General features: G+C 48.6%; 5 protein-coding genes across 5 annotated transcripts; 1 reads left to right on the top strand and 4 right to left on the bottom strand.

The window, feature by feature from the left end:
- Positions 1-1388: 1388 nt before the first annotated feature.
- LHYA1_G000812 (uncharacterized protein) lies at positions 1389-2482 on the bottom strand (the record flags this gene model as incomplete). The annotated part of the gene is made up of 2 exons (XM_031145801.1): positions 1389-1687; positions 1759-2482. 2 exons carry the CDS (start codon positions 2480-2482, stop codon positions 1389-1391), a joined length of 1023 nt encoding a protein of 340 aa, XP_031009636.1.
- Positions 2483-4008: 1526 nt separating this feature from the next.
- LHYA1_G000811 (putative 2-hydroxyacid dehydrogenase) lies at positions 4009-4600 on the top strand (the record flags this gene model as incomplete). The annotated part of the gene is made up of 2 exons (XM_031145800.1): positions 4009-4511; positions 4582-4600. 2 exons carry the CDS (start codon positions 4009-4011, stop codon positions 4598-4600), a joined length of 522 nt encoding a protein of 173 aa, XP_031009667.1.
- An 853-nt stretch (positions 4601-5453) lies between these two features.
- Positions 5454-6772, bottom strand: OPSB_1 (putative aspartic-type endopeptidase; the record flags this gene model as incomplete). Its single annotated transcript, XM_031145799.1, has 2 exons — positions 5454-6364; positions 6421-6772. The coding sequence occupies 2 exons, from the start codon at positions 6770-6772 to the stop codon at positions 5454-5456; spliced, it is 1263 nt and encodes a 420-aa protein (XP_031009668.1).
- Positions 6773-8149: 1377 nt separating this feature from the next.
- On the bottom strand, positions 8150-11313 carry LHYA1_G000809 (uncharacterized protein; the record flags this gene model as incomplete). Its single annotated transcript, XM_031145798.1, has 2 exons — positions 8150-10317; positions 10371-11313. 2 exons carry the CDS (start codon positions 11311-11313, stop codon positions 8150-8152), a joined length of 3111 nt encoding a protein of 1036 aa, XP_031009686.1.
- A 171-nt stretch (positions 11314-11484) lies between these two features.
- SERAC1_0 (Protein SERAC1) lies at positions 11485-12694 on the bottom strand (the record flags this gene model as incomplete). Its single annotated transcript, XM_031145797.1, has 3 exons — positions 11485-11652; positions 11701-12397; positions 12447-12694. Coding segments are annotated over 3 exons (1113 nt in total), but the record flags the coding sequence as incomplete, so codon positions are not given.
- Positions 12695-13635: the final 941 nt, after the last annotated feature.

Below are 13635 nucleotides of genomic sequence, written 5' to 3'. Positions count from 1 at the left end.
TGCATTATGATGCATCGGATCTAGATTTATAAAATCATTGATTGTGAAGACCTAACCCATAAACCAATCCCAATCTCATTCATATTCCCAATCTGCCATTCTCCGATAACCAAATATATATCTATCCTGTAAACTGACCGCCCAACCCCAATCCGTAACCAGTGCGAACTGTCAACTCATGCATAATAGCCACCCCCAACATCCGCATCGCGCTTCTTGGTACCAATCTCAACGCTAACCACATTACACTTCTTGCATTTACTGTGCTCACATGCGCATTTCTTCACATCCAGCTTATAAGCCGTAGGACGTTTCGCGGTCTTGCACTAACACCGATAGATTAGTCTCTCATTTTCGCAGTAACAAGACGTGTCGGACTTACATCTTCCTTGCAGCAATACCACCAGCTAGCAGACGAGTCCAGGTAATCCTGCGCGAAGTGAGTGATTTGCGGCATTTTGAGTTGGTGGATGATATGGAGTATGAGGTTGTGAGGCTAATAGCAAAGGGCTGGGTAATGAATGTGTTTTGTGTTTTATCAGAGGTATTGGGCTCTTAGGTTTGATATGACTTTGTGGGGATCTGGTCAAGTGGTTATGTGGAGGAAAGTGTGTAGAGGAGGAGAAGGGGGAAGGGAATGGAAGAAGTTGCATGTTCATATACATATATGGCATATGTTTTGGATGTGAATAGGTTGGCTTCTGTAATGAAATGACATCCTGCGGATTGTTTATTATTGAATAACAATAACAAGCTGTAGGCATTCATTGGAGATATTCTGTTGTTGATCACGGGATGTTGGATCATATACTCTGAGAGCTTCGCTGCTAGGGCGGCGTGGTTGTTTATGCTTTTCTGGAAAACCATAGCTGAGTTAGGATGGGTTTGTGGAATAGAGATATTGGAGATTAGGTTGACGTGCAACAAAACTTCACATCCTCCTACCTATTTAGGTATAACTCGCAACCCCCGCTAAAATGATCTCTCTCTCTCTCGACTTGACTGTAGATAGCATTGAAATCATCTATCATATTTCATATAGATTATACTTTAGTATATATGCATATATAAGAATGAAAACAAGTACAAAACCATTCCCAGACGGGGTTAGTTGAAATTTAAAGCGCTATAAGAGGTACTGTGTATGCTTACTCCATACGCAACCTAAAGTCAAGGAGAAGTGAAGTGAAGGATACCTTGAGAAAGGTCTCATCTCCATCTCCAGATCATCGAGAGCACGGTATCAACCCTTGTATCTATAACGCGCAGCCATATTGAAACGCCAAGCCCTTAACCATATTGTGAGTCCCTCTAATCCGGCTTAGCAAACCCAAACGCCATCGCTAAGCAACCTTTGCTCGCTTGCAAGGAACCGAATTCCATGTTCATCAAGATAATTCTGCTCTTCCTTCCACACCTTCAAAGTATGGAGCGACTACACTGCCAACCCCCTGTCCCTCGCTTTCAAACCTGACCTTCCTATCTTTCTCCCCCGCGCTTTCACTAACACCCTCTACTCCCCTCCGACGTTCACTCCTCCTTGCTCTTGCTTCCCTCGCTTCCCTAGTACGGTACTGTTCCATCTGCTGTTTCCGTTTCTGAGTGCGCGCATATGCTTCAGCAGCTGTAGGGCGGAAACCAATGCCGTTTATTCCTTCGCCGTCGTCGTCGGAGTCGGTCGGGTCATCTAAATTTTCCGCATTAGTACTATAGAACACCACTATGACTCGGAAATTTGGAGGGGCAATATGTACTTACGTCCAGTAATCTCATCGTCATGCCACGTCAATGCCGCCCTCTCCGGATCCACCACTAAACTTCCTTCCTCATCCCCTGCCCTCAGCTTCCTCGATTTCGAATCCGCAAGGCGATTAATACTCGGATAAGCCCGAGCCAACCCTGACCCCGCACTTTTTATCTTGCTCAACGGCGAACCGCCAGACGTGAAAACCACTGGATCGATATCGTTGTGTAAGACAACTTTCGCGGCTTTTTCGGCGATGATGGGATCAACAGACCGTGAGGCGGGTATGGAGATTGCGAATGCGCTTCTTGGTTGAGAGTGTGCTGTTTGTTGGGGCGTTTCGGGGATTTCGAGAGGTCGCTTTTGGTGAGAATGAGAGGGGGATGCGGGGGTGAAGTGTGTATTTTCTTTGAGCATTTTGACCCGTTTGCGGATTATGTGTTCATCATCCTCCTCTTCGGAATTAGGTCTCGAGAGATGGTTTTGGAGATGCAGCTGTGATACCTCTCCACCTATCGGAAAGCGGTCCTCAAGCTGTAGACCTTGGAAGTGGTAGGATACCTTTGTACGGGGGCTGCCAGCTCTGCCTCCTTCTTCATCATCATCTTCTTGAACGTCTAGATTGGAGGTGTTGGTATTGAGGCGCATGTTCGTGTTTGGGGAGGAGGCCGGAGGGGTGGGAGGTATGGCATTTCGTTTCCGTTTTGGCGAGTGAGCTGCTGGTAGGTGGGAGGACATATTGGTGGTGGTTATTATATCATGAGCTTGCAGTGCTGGCTCGAGTATTATGGGGACGTGTGGATGTTCGTGCGAGGGGGGAAATCGATATGATCTTAGTGGCTGGGGAGAAGGGAGCTGAATCTGCAAGTACTGCTACTTAGATCTTGACGAGTGTTCGGGGATGAAGGTGGGAGCTTCACTGGTGGGCGTATATTGTTTGATTGCTAAAGGTCAATTGAAGTGAGGTGAGGTTAAAGTGAATCAGCCCCGATCCCGAATTATGCGCTACTCGAGCTACCCCGCGCTAGGTTGCCACGTGGCACGGGATTGCTTATGCAATAGATCCCTATTGGGTAGATGCTATATTACCTTATGGCTTATATTAGCTTACTTGGTAGTTCTGCCTATATTTCTTACTATTTATTAATAACTACCTTGTAACCTATAATAGGTTTTTAGGAAAATATACTCGTAATTCATAAAACCTTTTCTGCACTCGTAGCTTACGCCTGAAAGGGGGGAGGTCATACACACGTGACACACGCCTTGGCCTTGACATGGAATAGACGGCTTATTCAAATCGCGAGGAAGGTTCAACTATCATATATGTGCTTAGGCATCCATTCATTCTATAATTTTCGAAAACTCGTTCTTTTCTTATTCCATTCGAAAATGGCCAACACCACAGCCCCCCACATCGTCCGCCTCGACAGTTGGGTCTCCCCCGCGCCCATCTTCTCTCCCTCCTTCAAACACACCTATACCTCGCACGACCGCACACCCCCGGACTCCAGCACCATCTCTTCCCATCTCGCTACCGCCGATATAGCAATCACGACCCGGGTACCCATCACAGCCGACACGCTCTCAAAATGCCCGAGACTAAAGCTCATCGCCGTCTTTGCTATCGGCACTGATATGATCGATCTTGCAGCGTGTAAGGAGCACGGTGTGCAGGTGTGTAATGTGCCAGCAGCGAGTAATGAAGCCGTGGCCGAGCATGCTATTGCGCTGTTCTTTGCATTGAGGAGGAATATAATTGGTAAAGTTCCCATCCCCTAAGGAACCCCACTTTCGCTTAAAGTGCCTGATTCGTTCTGTGTATACGAACGGAAAAGGGGGGTGTGCTAAGGTGGAGAGACGAACTGATGGAGAAGAATAGGAGCGCATAATAAGCTGGTTAATACTGAGGATTGGGTTAAGACTGGGAACCTAACTCCGACCTTTGGTGGGCTTCCGGGGACGTGCAGGGATGAAGTAATGGGGATTATTGGTGCGGGCGAGCTTGGTTTGTTCTTCTTTTCACTTCTCTGAATATCACATGCACCATCTCCTCATCTCTTCCGAGACCAGGCAAGATTCATCACTCTCAAAGTCTCGGCTTCAGATCTGAGCCCCCAACCATACATTCGGTTCGAATTAATTCAAATCCAAACCCGAAGCCGAATCAAACTCGCCTTAACCCCCTTCTCTTTCACATCCCTCAAACACAGGACTAACATCCCCCAGGAAACAGAGTAGCGAAAATTGCCCGCGCCCTAGGAATGAATGTCCTCCTCTCCTCCCGCAAAAACCTCCCTTCCAGCACCACCAGCACCACCATCCCAGGCCGAACGCCCTTCACCGAAGTCCTCCAAACCTCAACCGTAATCGTAATAACCTGCCCCCTCATCCCCGAAACCATTAACCTAATCTCCCACCCCGAGTTCTCGCTCATGCGCCCCGACGCGCTCCTCATCAACGTCGCCAGAGGCGGGATTGTGAACGAAGAAGCTCTAGTAGACGCGTTGAAGCAGGCACGGTTGAAGGGCACGGCGACTGATGTGTTTGTCGAGGAGCCGGCAGGGGAGGCGAACAGTGTGTTATTGCGGGAGTTGAAGAAGAGTCCGGGTGGAGATGCGGAGTTGGAGGGCAGGGTCGTCGTTAGTCCGCATGTGGCTTGGTATGCTCGGAGTAGTATTGAGAAACTGAGACGCGTCGTAGGGGAGAATATAGAGGCGTGGGTTGGTAGGGAAGAGGGAAAAGTTCAATTTGTGGGGTTGGGGGAGTAGGTGAGAATAGATATTCAAGGTAAGTAGACAGAGATAACACTAGAACTAATCTGAAGAAGTCTCTAGATTTCCTGCCTACAATTGAACAATAGAGAAATTCAAGCAAGAAAGCTTGCTCGTATAAAAGTCGTGCTTCATGCAGCTAGTTTGGCTTGGTCTTAACAACGAGTACGCAACTCGCGCAGCGTAGAAAATAAATACAGTGATAACGAACTAGAAATACAGCCCTAGAAATCTCTCCAATCAGTTCCCGAATGGAAAAGAGACTTGTAGTCTATCGCCCCACGTGACCGTCCACTCTCCAGCGTCTTTGGGGGCATTGAGAGAGTTACTCCGTATTACCACGAAGCTCTACATTCCTTCCTTCTTCCTTGCTTCTTGCATCCCGACCACCACAAAACAAAAAGTCAGAAGTTATTGGAACATCTGTTAACTCTACGGACCGGTCGATCTCGAGGGGTTATACACAAAATCAGTAGTAGAAAGCGGAAATATATTTTTCATTCTTATTAGTCTGCTTTGTACAACCGCAGAAGCAGTAAGTAGTAAGGTACCATATCTCTCTGATACCCAATCTACTTGTTACAATGTCTCTCTTTGATTCTCCTATTGACCTATTCCTGTCCCCAAACTCATCTCGTCTTATCCCATCTCATTTTCACGCCTCTATATAACCACTGATTGTCCTCACTACAGCAGGCACATTCATTAGCTCATTTCCCCCATTATGGAGGGAGTAAACTTACAGTCACCATGCATTTGTTTCGCATTATTGTGGCAAGGGTACAAACGATTGTTCAGACGCGCAGCTAGGTTCAAGCGCTACGCTCGAAGGAGAATCGCGGACTATCCGTTGGCACCGACAGAGCTGGTGAATGGGTCAGCGTTGAGGTGCTCAGAGTGCTTGCTTCGCTCGCTGCCAAAATTGCGACCGTGCCTCAGCCAGCAACAGCAGAAACCCCATCAGGTCCCCCCTTAATTTCCAGGATGTTGGACGTTGCGGCATTTCTAACAGCCTGTGCCAAATGAAGCTGTTTGTTGTCAAGGTCGTAGACGACATAAATGGAGGACAGAGTGGTAACTCCGATGGTAAAAGGGCCTTCTGGCTCCCCTTTGGCAATCCCAAAAACGCAAATATCATTGTGAGAGTCGTGCCATAAAACGTACTGGCTCAACGGAACTTTGATAGTGACCTCCGCAAACTCAAAATCAAGGGTTCTGTCTGTCTCAGCTGCAATGCATGGGATCGTAGCATAATTGAGGTTGCCAAAATGAGCGACTGCGCCGACAGAGGTCCAGATCGATTGCACTTGAACGGGATCGAGATAGGTGAGCGAGGTTCCCGAATCAAAGGTGACCCGAGTCGGAAAGGATCTTGCAAAATCGGTGGTTGAGTTGCCATCGAATTGCGAAACAGAAAGCAAAGGTATGGAAAAGGAGGTAACGCGGGTGGGGCGCGTATCAGGATTGGAAAGAAGATCAATCTTAACAAGATCGCCGTGGAATCTGTCGATATCCACCCCGCCGAATAGGACACTTCCGTTGTTTGAATCGTCAGTATACAAACTATATGCTCGGGAGGCGATATGACCTTGGTCGCGGAGTAATTGAGGGAGATTGGTGTGTCCGCTGTGTGAGTTTGCCATTTCATCCTCTGTGAACGAAGCACCAAGAACATTATCGAGGATTTCTGTTTGGTATTGGAGACCGATGTAGAAATCCCTGAGGATTTTCGACCCGAGAATAACATTATCCGTTGCGTCGTCTCCGAGGGTGCTCTCTCCATCTTGGTACTCGATTGCGAAGTTACTGTCTTCGTAATGGTAGGTGGAAGATGCATTTGCGTCATCTGCGAGCGTTAGTGATACATATATCGAAAAGGGAAGGAATTAAAGTTGCACTCACACCCTCCATACAGTGAGCAAGGATTTGGGGCCGGTTCCACGCAGGACTTGTCCTTTGTGGTATGAATTACCAAGTTCGGACTTCCAGTGTCGAAGACAGCTGAAATGGACTGGGAAGGAGTTCCGATCTCGAGCTGAACCATGTAGACCAGTTGTCTCAGATCTTGGAAGATCGGATCTTCGATAGGACCAGTGTCACGTTTGGAATCGGAGATTGGGGATATGGAAGTGATCTTGTCCACCTTTTCCAAAGGGAAGGAGACTACAGCTGGGCTATCACGCTTCTCGAGTCGAAGAGCATTGGCGGATCCCAGAGCTGCAAGAGCACAAGAAATGCTGGTGGAGGTCCTCATTATTGCTTGCTGAGGCAACATGCACGAAAGGGAGCAAGTAAGATTGATGTTGACAGTAGTAATGGGCAGGCTCAGTCAACGATTTCGAATAAGAGCGATAAAGGACTCGCAAGCAAACATGCAAATAGTAGGACTGTTGATGGAATGGATGAACGTGATGGATGTGATGTGAAAGGTTCGTTCTGGCCAGGCCACGCAGGGTCTTAAATAAAAACACTCTGGTCTGGAAGGAAGGTGCGAACTCGCGGACGGCATCAAACTCAGGTCAGAGAAAGAGCGTCGCTTGACACTTGCCTGTCCAAACTGCCAGGCACACATAAGAGGAAAGAGCCAATTCAAGGACGGCCAGCACCGAACATCGGTTCAGAGAAGGAGCATTTGCAAAATATAATAACATCGCACTCGCACACTCAACCAGAAAGCTCAAATTGGCACACTAATCGCGCACACAAGATCCTCCCTTCAGGTAGCCAAAGCTTATATTACAAGTATCGATACCCATCCTTATTCCACGCCATTCCATGCAATGCAATGCAACCCATCCATGCGTCCGTCCCTATGCATTTTATACCATCCGTTCATACCTATGCATAACAAACCCAGCCCAACCCGACCAAATAAAACAAACGCCATAAAAGTACCCCTGGGTATATCAAATGCAGAAATTGAAAAACATATACCACAATTCCAATCCTTCATCTTTTCCTCCAACAACTCAGAACCTTCAATGAATCAATAAGTAAATTCCCACCTTCCCTTGCCCCCCTTCCCTCTTCCTTACTTCAGCCCACAACTCACAACCCAAACTCCATCTAAGATCTACGAATCCCAAGCCCAACGCCCAACGGTTCTGGCATCTGTATCGGTAAACTACCCTCCCTAGCAACCCAAGTCCTCTCAACTCTCTCCCTCGCCTCCCTCATATCCACCTTATCCGGAAAATCCCCAAACTCAATAACCTGCCCATTCCCAACTCTGACACCACCACTTCCACTTCTTCCCATTTCAGGAGCTTGGGCTTGCTCTTCCCTCTGTCCTTCCTTTTGGTTCATGAAGGATCGGGGTGTTGAATAGGGATGCATTTTAATTGAATGCGAGATTGGCGGAATCGATGTTGAAGAGAAAGAATGCTGTGTAGGTGTGGCTAAGGGTGGTGGTGAGAAAGGACCTTGTAGGTGTGCGGGAGATGTGCGAGCTGATGCTGAGTAGGATGCGCGGGAGGAGGAGGGTGAGAATGGGGGTGCGGCAGGGTTGGGGTGGAATTGTCGGCGGGGGAGCCGGTAAACTATTGCCATTCACGTGAATATTACGATTCCCCGATAACAATTTTAAAATCAAAGTGGAAAGGAAAAGGAAAAGAGAGGCAAACAAAAGGACTTACTTTTCAACACCGTCATCCAACCTCTCAATCAACGCCGCCCTCGCATTCCCCAACCGCGGACTCTTGCGCACTGGACCACCCGGTTTGCGCCCCCTATCCGCCGCCATCATCTCGTCCAACAACTTCCGTTCTTGTATACACTCATAAACCTGGTAGCTTGTAGGCAGAATGACGGGACTGAATGCTGGGAGTTGGGGTAAAGGTTCTGTTTCCGCTAGACTTAAACGCCGCCGTCTTCTTCCTTGTTCGGCAGAGCTGGCAGATTGGCCCGAGGGATCGCGCGACATGGGTTGCGAGGTGTAGCCGCCGTTATGTTGGTTGGGCGGGCTGGTGAAGGAGAGTTCGGGGTGCCCAGGGTAGTAGGTTGAGGGGCGGGGTGAGGAATTGGAGTGTGGGCGTCGGATGTTGGGGGAGGAGAGGGAAAGATAGGGTGGGGTTGGATTGGAGGTTTGGGTTTGTGGGCGAGGAGGCAGGAGCATGGATTTTGACATGCTGTCTGAGTAGGCCTGCGAGTGCCATGCTGGGTAGTCGTGTGGGAGACTTCGCTTCAGTGGTGACGAGGAGGAATCCCGGGTCTCGACTGGGATTGTGCCGGGCATGCGAGGATATATATTTGTTGAGTAGGGAGCTGGGCCTAAGTGGAGATTTTCTTGGCTATAGCTGCGGTTATCATACAATGCTTTGTCAGGGAAAGGCTGTTCGTATGTCACATCGGGATCTGTACCAGGGGTTTGGGGGTACGGTGGCATCAGAGTCAGAACTCTTGGTTCTGCAGAATGCCGAAGGACTTCAATAGGGTACCTTTGTAGCGACTCTAAAGCCGAATTCCGAGATGCGGATTCCGCAGTAGAGGTGCTAGTACCAGGTCTCCTCGAAGGTTCACTTCTTTGCCGAAGCATCTCTTGAAAACCTGGAATTGTATCCTTTGTTGTACTCGCCACAGCAGAAGCATATGAAGCGGAACCAGCGACAAGATGTGACTTTTCTCTTGTTGATGACGACTGACGACCGACAATTTTACCTCCTCCTCTAGCAGGCGGAGGGCTGCTTGCGGTGATGTTTGTCAGAGCAACCTCAGCATGGGAGTGACCAGACATCCTGCCTCGAGATTGAGCTCTGGAAGATGATCTTTGCACGTAGCCATGAGCGTTCTCGGTGCTCAGTCTAGGATCAATGGCGCTCATCGCACGGAATGAGCCAGCCCGGTCCCTGTATTTGCTCTTCTCCAATCGAGTGATTGTCCGGTGAAGATCTAGCTCTCGTGGCCGTTTCGATCGACGAGGTTGAACAGTCTCCCATACACCATCTGGGCTAATTGGCGTCTCTGGAGGATGTAAAGTCTGCTGAGAAGGCTGTAATGTCATCGCCGTAGATCCTTCTCTATCGCTATCGTAGCCGTCATCTTCCGTCGCCAGTAATTGGAGGTGGTTTCGCGGAGCTCCATGGCCTTCTCTCATTTCTACTAGTCGAGTATACTCGTTATCATGCGTGACGCTTAAAGGAGATTCAAGCAGATTCTTCTCAGGCTCAAACCCGAACGTTGATACACGGGATGTTAGCCTATCGCTTGGAGTCTCTGGACCAGCGTCCGAAGAACTACTTGTCCGATCAAAGATCGAGGTCTGAAATGCGTCAGATCGACCTCCAGCAATTGTCTGTGAAGATTCCGGTGTTCTTCGCTCGATCTCAGATTGGATCACCTCGAGATATTGATCTAGTGTCTGGTGCGCTTCTTTAAGCTCGGGCCACTTCTTGCTGTGACGCACCAAATGATCTCGCAGTCGAATTCCATGGATCTCGTAAAGCCGGTAATCTTCCACAAGGCCTGCGTGGGTCTTTTTTGTGATTCTGATGTTGGCGTGGTCGTATGAACAGCAGAAAAGACGCGCAGCCCTGTCCAGCCATATTGGAAGTGTTCCAGCAGCACTGAGGGTGTCGATGAAGAATCCTTGTACGACACTGTGTATCCGGATGACATCGACGTTATCTGCAAGTATTTCCCCGGTGCTCTTCGAGCTTTGAGATGATTGAAGCGTCTCTTCGTGATCATGATTGTGATCTCTATCGATCAAGGCGAACATGTTCAGGTGCTTGAAGGTGGTATTGAGGGAATGTCCCGTGACTGGCTCAGTAGCTTTCACGTCAACATCAAGCGCCCTTAGACCTAGATGTCCGTTAGCAAAAGCAGGATAAGTAGTATCAGAAGAGGAAACATACCGAGAGCAACCATCTCAACAGGAATATGTTGACTGAAGAAACAAAGTATTTGAATGAGATTCAATGCTTCAAGAGAATCATGCGCTTTCAATTGATCAACCACCGCCATATATGTTCCCAGACCTCTCAGTCTCGGCTCATTCGAATAAGACTTTGCAAACTTCGACAACGGCTCTTCCGTGGCCTTCAGCCGTTGCGCAACTGCATGGATAACAACAGGTAGGAAGCCCATTGCTTGAACCAACTCCATCGCATATTTTGAATCTTCTTTCGAAAATGGTTCCTTTTTATCGATTTCAAGTAGCAAAAGTCGTTGAGCTTCTCGAGCCGACAGATTAGGAAGCTTAATAACCTGAGGATTCATGAAGTGGTGGTCGCCGCTAGCTGACTTTTCGGTCGATGTGTAGATCAAGCTGGTATTTTTGCTATCTGGGATGAACTTTCGCAACGCATCAGCGTCGTCAGTGAAATGTATCCCATCAAGCACCAACAGCCAGTTTTCTCTATGATTGAGCCACTTCCGAACTATCTTGATAAACTGCTGAGGATCTCGAAGGGCAACTAGATCTTCTTTGTCGACCGAATGTTTCAGCACTGCCTTTCTCGCGATGTCCCAAAATCCGTTGGCGAGCTCCGCTGGGCTTTTGGCACGAAGCCAGAAGATTCCTCCAGGGAAATCCTCTCGATGTTCGTAAACATACTCCCGCGCAAGATGGGATTTGCCACCACCGGGCAAAGACTGGATCAAGATAGCCGAAGTTCCTTGCGCTCTTCTCCTTTTGTCCATGAGCATTCTGTGCATTTCTGCGAGTTGTGCTTCTCGGCCGACGAAGAGCGAGTTGGGACGGAAGCCGGACGGTTTGATAAAGAAAGGAGTGTTTTCATTTTGCTCTTCAGATTGAATGCTAGCGGTAGGCTCAATGCTAATGGTCGACCTGACCATTATGGTTGAGTTATTTACTGACTTTGGAGGATCTACATAAACAACACCAAATCAGCCCTGTATCCACCAAGTGAAATGGGAAGGCAAAAAAAAGAGCAAAAGCAAAAGCAGAACTTCTCGCTAAACAGACCCCCGAATGAATGCCATAGGTATACAGGATGGTTGGCAAACTCAGCGATTGCCAGCCATCTCAGTATCCATCTCCTCAACCTCAGCTACTTCAAATTCGAATCTTGTTCTTGGAGGAGGGGCTTCAACCAGACCTGGCTGGTGATATTCTTGCTGGCTTGGTTGTGACATACCAGGTGTAGGTGCACTTGTAGGTGCTTGTGGTGGATGCTAAAAAAGTCAGCGCTGCATCTGCCCATGTGACTTCAATAAACCTACAAAACCCCACTGGAGATCTGATCTCGCCTTTTCCAAATCATGAAGTCTTTTCTGTCTCTCTGCTTCTTGTCGCGCATGAATAACTGGAGGTGACATTTCTACCCAACCCTTGATATGACCAGCGACATTTGAATAGCCGGGCGAGTTTTTGGTGTTAAATTTGGCCATGCCCGAATGGGTAGCCTCGATGCCGTAGTAAACTACTCCGCGAAGCTGTGGACTAGCTTGCAGTTGGTCGACAATGAATGTTTTAGTGCCTCTCAGGTCCGTCTGAAGACCCTCATGAACCATATCTATCCTGTAGTTTTCATATATTTCTAGGAATTTGAGATTGATATTTTGTAAAGTCTCGTTATTTGTCTGCAGCGTTTTGACGAGCTGATCCTCCGTGTGGACAACTTTCTTGGGGATCAGCGCGCTGACCATTTTCTCCACCATGATTCCCCATTTTGCTGGATCCGCGCCAGTGTGTGGTGTGCCCAGGAATATAATTCCATATGTTGAGACGGCGATGTTTCTTAGGTCGTCCGCGTACTTGGACTCGAGGTCGTCGGACAAATTCAGGGCTCTTTTGAGGAGAAGACCGCCCAGGCTGTGCACTACCCATATTATTGGATGATCTGTCGCTTCCTCACTCTGCCGCTCTGCAGACAAGTTGGCTAGAAGGGTTTGTGCATGTTGGTGAAGCATGTCAGAGCTATCAAAAAATTAGCAATTTGGTGGAAGGGGAGGTGGATTCCACGAACCTTGCACCGCCTTTGCCAAAGGCATATACATCTGCATTGTACCCGTATACCAGTATCCTCGCCTTTGCAGACTTCAATGTGACAGGCAGCAACTCGGTGGGCCAGAAGGTACCCTTCTCGGAGGTCCAGGTCTTGCGTGGGTCTCCATTCAGCCCGTGGACGAGTACAATGTCGACTTTCGCATCGGGGTGAGCGTAGACCTCTGTCAATTCGAAGCGCTTGATGTCGTCGAGGTCGATAGCTGAGCCCTATTCGCACCACGTCAGCGTCGGTCCAAGTCTTTCGCGGTTGCATGAGTGGAATAGAGTTCTGCGGGGAAGGCTTACCATGCTTCCGTTGTGTCTTGGGAGCTTTCTCTATCCGTTGCGACTGGGGAGGCCCTGTTTATATATACGCGTCTTTCCCCGCAGTGATGATCATGGTACTGTAGCTATTGGGTCGGAAGAGGACGAAGTTTAGAGTTGTTGGACGAAGTCACTCGCCCGTACAGGTATTCTAGTACAGTACCGCCGTACCGTATAGTATAGTGTTTGTCTGCCTGACGTTGGACCTCTGAGCGTTATTCGGTGAACCCGTGCTGTTGTGGCACGCGCAAAACAGTTAGTCACACGGTGTGGAGAGGGGAAATTCAGTCCTTGGTGCTACGAGAACAGGCACAACGTGAGAGGTACACCGGGGATGTCAAAAAGTATACAGTAGAGAGCACGCCCATCATGGCAGCAGCGACGACTTTATTTGATGCGCAGGGTCAGCTGCGGACGCTTTTGTCTCAAATGTGGAGGGTGTGCAGCTAGATTTACAGGGTTTATTACGGAATCTTACTCCGTACGGCGTGGCGCCGGCGGCACCTAGGGCACTAACTGCTTTGAAAAAGGGGGGAGGATGGTTATGGAAGGCTGAATCTGAAACAGACCCCAAAGTGAAAATATGGCCTTATAATGGTTGTTTATACCTACCGACACAGACAGAGCAAACATTTCGGTGAGAAGAAGCTTTCTACGACTCTACGTTAGGTAAGAAGACATATCGACAGCAAGGCAGCTGAGTATCTGGGCCAGTATTGGTTCATTCATGTCTCGAATCCTATCAGGCACCCTCCTTAACAAGTTTGCCACCTTATTTCAGCTGACTCATTTGAGGCTCCGAGTAATATTGAGGCTCATCGCCACGTCTGAGGGCGCCTGTTCCT

The sequence above is a fragment of the Lachnellula hyalina genome (assembly GCF_007821495.1).
Source record: "Lachnellula hyalina strain CBS 185.66 chromosome Unknown contig00003, whole genome shotgun sequence".
NCBI classification, from domain to species: domain Eukaryota; kingdom Fungi; phylum Ascomycota; class Leotiomycetes; order Helotiales; family Lachnaceae; genus Lachnellula; species Lachnellula hyalina.
The sequence above is the reverse complement of the archived record's forward strand: the minus strand, read 5'-3'. Positions and strand labels throughout refer to the sequence as shown.